Source organism: Trichechus manatus, unplaced genomic scaffold (assembly GCF_000243295.1).
Source record: "Trichechus manatus latirostris isolate Lorelei unplaced genomic scaffold, TriManLat1.0 scaffold00053, whole genome shotgun sequence".
In the NCBI taxonomy this organism is placed as follows: Eukaryota; Metazoa; Chordata; class Mammalia; order Sirenia; family Trichechidae; genus Trichechus; species Trichechus manatus.
In genome coordinates, this window is record NW_004443989.1 from 4,649,967 (window position 1) to 4,656,819 (window position 6,853).

At 45.0% G+C, this 6,853-nt stretch overlaps 1 protein-coding gene across 1 annotated transcript in view; it reads left to right on the forward strand.

Annotated features, from left to right (window-relative positions):
- BCO1 (beta-carotene oxygenase 1) overlaps positions 1-6,853 on the forward strand; it is a 34,088-nt gene that overhangs the window by 21,427 nt on the left and 5,808 nt on the right. Inside the window, exons 8-10 of the mRNA XM_004377783.1 lie at positions 1,602-1,707; positions 3,543-3,637; positions 4,953-5,064. Coding sequence (XP_004377840.1) covers positions 1,602-1,707; positions 3,543-3,637; positions 4,953-5,064 — 313 coding nt within the window. The remainder of the gene's footprint in view (positions 1-1,601; positions 1,708-3,542; positions 3,638-4,952; positions 5,065-6,853) is intronic.

Genomic DNA, 6,853 nt, shown 5'->3' on the forward strand with positions numbered 1-6,853 from the left:
GCAGTTATTTAGTGGGAGCCGATTGTCGGCCATGCACTGAATAAAATCTGCTCCCTGCCTTCATGGGGAGGACCAGCCAAAAGAAGAAATAGCCTAAAAGAATGGCTCCATAAAGAAGATAATTACAGTTGTGGATGAATGCCTTGGAGAAACTGCTGACTGAGTCGTTAGGGAAGGCCTCTCTGCGCAGGCAGGCGAGGGGAATGGGCCAGCCTCAGGGCTTTGCACCTGCCTTACACTCTGCCTGCAGTGCTTGTACTTCTGGGTAGAAGAATTGCAATGCAAAGGCCTGGCCGTAGGCTCTGCTTCTCCCTGTGAGAACTTGGGCAAGTCATTTGCCTTCTCGGGGTGGCCCCAGTTTCCTCTAACATAAATTGAGGGGCTTGAACTAAACAAATATCTAAGGACCTTCGCAGTTTATACCCTAAAATGCGGTAAACATCCCCCCTTTCCAGCAGAAAGCTGCTAAAAGGAAAATAGATGTGCTTTAATTATAAAAGCCTATTTTGGAAAATTCAGAAAGTAGAGAAAAGTTTAAATAATCCTCCCGCTGTGAACTCCAGGAAGGCAGGAAGCTTGGGTCTTGTTCCTCAGTGTCCTCCAGTGCCTAACCTGTACTCACCCCTAGTAGTAGTAGCAGCAATATAGCAGCAACAACAACACAACAGCAGCTAATGTTTACCAAGTGCTTATTGGATGATCTCATTTCATCTGCACAATAACTCAATGATGGATGGACTATTATTATCCTGTTATACAGGTGAGGAAACTGAACTATAGAGAGGCTAAGTAACTTGCTCAAGGTCCCATAGTTAGTATGTGAGGAAACAGAAAGTAGTAGATGCTCAATAAACATTTACTCAGTTGCATTAAATCTCTCTCCTGGGTTACAATGAAGCCAGTAAGGTCATGAACAGAGCAAAGTCTGATTGTAACTTGAGACCAAGGAATGGCCTTGAAAGATATGCATGTATGTTTTTGATTCAGCAGTGATACATGTTCGTAGGAGAAAATATGGACAGGCATAGAGAAAGAAATGACAATCCCCCATAATCCCACCACCCCCTGCATTGCTAATGTTCGGTGTGTCTCTCCCAGGCTGTTTTCCATGTAATTTTTTTAACATGGTTGAACTCAGACTGCGTATGGAATTTGGTCTGCTGCTTATTCCACTCGGTATTATATCGTAAGCATTTCCCATGTTATTACAAACTCTTTATAAACATCCTTTTAATGACTGATGCAGTCGTTTACAGATGAATCATCCAGCCTTTAAAAAGTGAGAACTTATTCTTGTAAGCACATTAATTTTACCTGTGAGGGATAAGGCAGCCCAGAGTAGGGGAATAAAGGCCATGGGTTTAGGTGTCCTGGCCCTACCACCTAACAGCTCTGCCACCTTGGGGAGTTGCTTCATCTTGACAGTCCTCATTTTTTAACTGAGAGTAAGGGTAGTGACAAGATAATAGCTGCTTCCCACAGCTAATGGTGAGGCCAAAACAAGATGATGTGTGCTAAAGCATTTTTAAAATGTACACAGGAAAGCAAATGTTTGCTTTGCATAACAAGTTTTCCTTTCTTTGAAAATGGATTCTTTTCAGAATGCAGAAGTGGGCTCAAATTTAATCAAACTTGCATCTACAACAGCAACAGCCCTGAAGGAAAAAGACGACCAAGTCTACTGCCAGCCAGAATCGCTTTATGAAGGTAAAATGCAGTCTCTCTTCCGGCATTTAGAGAAGGGGCAGGTTTTCATGAAGAACCCTGAGGCCTTTTTATATAACACCTCCCTCCAATAAAGAGGGGCTACATCTGGACTGGGGACAAAGAGAAGGGCTCTTGGGTTGTCCCAGTGAAAAGCGTTTGGGACAGTTCTCTTTAATCTATCTCCAAACACCACTGGATGGTCATTGGACCAGACGACTTTCACAGTTGCTGTCTGCAAATGCTGTGACTTACTGGCTTACTGAAAAGGCACAATGTGTTCATAATTCTATCTCTACCCATTCACAATAACTCTGTAAAATAGGTGATAGATAGACAGATAGATAGATAAATAGCTGCCAGCAAGTCAACTCCGACTCATGGAGACCTTATGTACGACAGAATGAAACATAGCCTGGTCCTGCGTCATCCTCACAATTGCAGGCATGTTTGAGTCCATTGTTGTGGCCACTGTGCCAATCCATCTCACCAAGGATCTCCCACGCCCTCACTGGCCCTCTACTTCACCAAACATGATGTCCTCCTATAGCAACTGATCCTTCCTGATGACATGTCCAAAGTAAGCTAGTTGAACACTGTTCTGTTGTGATGTATATGGTCTTCATTGCCTGATTTTCAGAAGTCGATCGTCAGGCCTTCTTCCTAGTCTGTCTTAGTCTGGAAGCTCCGCTGAAACCTGTCTACCATGGATGACCCTGCTGGTATTTGAAATTCTGGTGATATAGCTTCCAGCATCATAGCAACACACAAGCCACCACAGTACTGACAGACAGGTGGTGGAAAATGGGTTTTATCAGCCCCGTTTTAAAGATAACTCGGTTTTCAGAGAAGTTGAGTTACACACGGAATATAAACCACTTACACACAGAATATAGACCCCCTGAAACTACAATTTACGTCACTAGAGCAGGGTTTCTCAACCTCAGCACTATTAACATTTGGGGCCGGGTAATTCCTTCTGGTCGGGGATGCGCTGTGCATTGTAGGATATTTAACAATGTCCTTGACCTGTACCCGATACATGCCAGTAGCACTGCCTCTCTTCCCAGTTCGAACAACAGAAAATGTCTCCAGACATTGCCAGATGTCCCCTGGGGGGCACCATCACCCTAGCTGAAAAACTTAGAATGTACAATTTAAAATATAAACTGTCAGGAAGTTATAACCTCAGCAATGCTTCCATTCATTTTGGAGCTAATTCTATAACCACATTAATTCTGCATTTAAGTAACATTATGATAGGGCATTTTTCCATGTTATTAAAAGTCCTTTGTTTAAAAACAAAAAAAGTCCTTTGTAAACATTTTTACACAATATATTATATGAATTCACCAGATTTATTTAACTGTTCACCATTGATACTCCTTTTTATGGCTTCTCTTCACACCCACAAACATGTCACACACACACACACACACACACACACACACACACACACAGAAACACCAGTATTCCTTTTTAAAGAGTGTTAAAAAAAAATTGCAGTAGCCTCTGATTTTAATCATATAATTCTCTTCGATTTTTATCTGGGATAATTAAAGATGTTTATACACTTAAAAATCTAGGTCTCTCTTTTCTTGCTCGTAAACCTTCTAATAGAGCCAGGGCAATTTGCAGAGGTTCCCCTCCCCTGCCCTTTGGCTACCTTGCTCCTGGGAGTTCACATCCCCACTGATCCAATCCAGGGCCCAAATCAAGCTCAGGCACCCTAGACTGGGAACTGTCTTTGTGGAAAGGATGCCCAGCTTGGCATGAAGGGCAGAATGCTCCCAGCCCTCCCTGACAGTGGCCTCACTAGCTGTGCCATTTCTCTCTAGGCTTAGAGCTACCTCGAATTAACTACACTCACAATGGGAAACCATACCGATATGTCTTTGCTGCTGAAGTTCAGTGGAGTCCAATCCCAACTCAGGTATGATACTGTGTTATCACTGGCAGGCTTTCCCTACAGTAAAGCTGAATTCTCAGGATTTGAGACTGGGCGACCTTGATCAGAAAAGAGGAGGTCAGCAGGGAAGTCCCCTTGGGGACAGGGGTAGGTAGGACAGTAAGGTCAATTTGGGACAAAGTAAATTTGAAGTGATCATGGACCATCCAAGAGAGTGAGCCATACCTGATGTGCTGAATGCAGGTAAGAGGTCATGGATGGAGTTTATTCATTGATTTCTTTATTCAATACATATTTTCTGAGCACCTACTATGTGCTACAATGAAACTCACCAGCAGAGAGGTGTAGCTGAAACTTAAGAGACTTTGTTTATTCTTTTATTGTGGTAGAACATGTATAACAAAACATTTGCCATTTCAGCCATTTCTATGTGTACAATTCAGTGACGTTAATTACATCCACCGTGTTGTGCAACTATATTTGTTCTTTAAGCTACTATTTGTCGAGCACTTACTGTGCCCCAGGGACTGTGCTAAGTGTGCAGTTGTCACTTGGCCTTAATAGCTTAATTTTAAAATGATAAAATGGAAAAAAATTTTAACAAGGGCAAACAGTGCAGAAATGCAGAAAGTGAAAAATTAAGTTCCCACCCCACACACCTACGCACACCCCAAGTCACTCCTTGCTAATCCCACATCCTAGAGGGAGGCAAGCCTATTGGAGAGTAAGAGAGGCCCAGGGACTTCCACTTTTAAAACAACAAGCGATTATATCATACTTTAAATGTATGCATTGAATACTTTTTCTTGTTTTGCACATATAAAAATGGCAATGTAGTGCCAATTTCCAGATGACTTCAGGATTTTTATTTCTAAAAGAATTCATTGTCCGGTACCAGCTACGTGGTGGCGAAGGGCTATAAGCCTAGGGTCGGAGGAGGAAAGTTAGCTTCTTTCATTGCAGTTGTGAGGCTGTGACTGGAGGCAGATGTCACATGGAAGTAATGTCAAAAGCCTGCATTTGAGGGATGGTGCAAATGGTTAACACACTCTGCTACGAACTGAAAGGTTGGAGGTTCAAGTCCACCCAGAGGCTCTTCAGAAGAAAGGCCTGGTGATCTACTTCTGAAAAATCGGTCACTGAAAACCCTATAGAGCACAGTTCTGCTCTGACACACGTAGGGTTGCCATGAGTCAGGATCTCCATGAGTCAGAATTGACTGGGTGGCAATTGGTTGGTCAATCTTCTTGCCACGTGGGCCTTGATGCCTTTCTATTCGCGGGGAGTATGCATGCTCTTGAACAGGTCATTCCTATGTTTCTCCTCTTTGGATGTACAGATACTAAAATATGACATTCTCACAAAGTCATCCTTAAAATGGAGAGAGGAACACTGCTGGCCGGCGGAGCCCCTGTTCGTGCCCACACCAGGCGCCAAGGACGAGGATGACGGTAGGACTCAGAAGGAAAGCTCTTGCTGCACACACTGCCTGTGATCACCGCTCAGAGACATTGATTGGGGACAGCTGGTTTGTCATTGGCTGCCCTGCCAGACACTTGACATCCTTGCCAGCTACCCTAGCAGGCAGTTACTGTTACCATGCCCATTTTACAGATAAGGACACTGAGGCTCAGAAAGGTTACCGTAGGTCCTTGCCCCAGCCCCCAGGGCACACAGCTGGTGGAGTCACGAGTTGAAGCTTTTGCTTGTCTGAGTTCAAAGACCACGTGTTTTACACTAATTGACCCTCCACTGTCCCAGGGCATAGAATCCTGATTTTCAGATCCATTGCAATGGCTGGATCAGAATTTTCAACTGTCTGTAAGTATGTAATGGAGCCCTGGTGGCGCAGTGGTTAAGTGGTCACTTGCTAACCGAAAGGTCAGCAGTACGAATCCACCAGCCATGCCGCAGGAGGAAGATGTGGCTTCTGTAAAGATTACGGCCTTGGAAACCCTATGGGGCAGTTCTACTCTGTCCTATAAGGTTGCTGTGAGTTGGAATTGACTCAACAGCAACGGGTTTTATAAGTAAATTTTAACCTTTCATGTAACACCTGGAAATGTGTTTCTGTGGCCTACCTCTTTTTTCTAGGTTTCCACAGGAAACCTTCCCCTCCTGGCCTCTGCCCTTGCCCCAGAAACACTCTGCCCATGCCCCAGGGATGCTGAGGGTAACTGGTGCAACCTGGCCAAGCTAGCGCTGGGGCTGCCCACACCTGAAGGGAGGGCGCTGCCCATTGAGGCTGCCAGTTTCTTCCCCTCAGGTTGGAGGGAGTGGTATTCTACCTGGCCTTGTCTTGCTACTGTTCATGGCGTGGCATGCTAGGCCGAGGACCTCATGTCACTGTCATCTCAGATGTGGGGGGGGGGGTGTCAGCACCACATCCTCCTGAGGCCCATCTCCCACTTGGCTGAGCGAGTGCTTTGAGCACATTCTCTCCGTGGGTAGCGAGTATCATTGCATTTCGCTGATGGGGAGGCACAGAGAGTGAGACTTGCCTACAGTCACAGGCCCAGAACATACAGAGACAGGATTTGAATCCAGGCCAATCTGACTGCAACTGTGCACTGAAACCCAGGAGGCCTCAGGAGGAATCGCTAGTATTTTCTGGATGCTTCCTCCCTGCTGGAAATGTGTGCATATGATTCTGTTTGACTCTCTCCCCCTTGAAGGTGAGTGCTTAGAGTATTTCCATTTACAGAGAGGAAAACTGAGGCTACCAGCATGCTGCACGTGCAGGAGGGGAGTGGAGCTCATGCCTTTGAGTGCAACCAGCCAAGCGACATATATTAGCCTAAGGGCATCCCCAAAGCTGATTGTCCATAGTCAGCATTTTTACATAATGAAAATAGTCATTTCTCAAAGCATGCAATACTTCACAAAGTGCTCTCATAACCCAAAGGGCCAGAGATCCTCTCAGCAACCCCATGAGGGTTGTTACTGCTGTTAGGTACCTTCCAGTCGATTCCGACCCACATCAACCCTATGTACAACAGAACAAAACAATACCCGGTCCTGCAACATCCTAACAATCGTTGTTATGCTTGAGCCCATTATTGCAGCCACTGCGTCAGTTCATCTTGTTGAGGGTCTTCCTCTTTTTCACTGACCTGCTACTTTACCAAACATGATGTCCTTCTCCAGGTACTGGTCCTTCCTGATAACATGTCCAAAGTATGTAAGATGAAGTCTCGCCGTCCTTGTTTCTAAGGAGCATTCTGGATGTGCTTCCTCCAA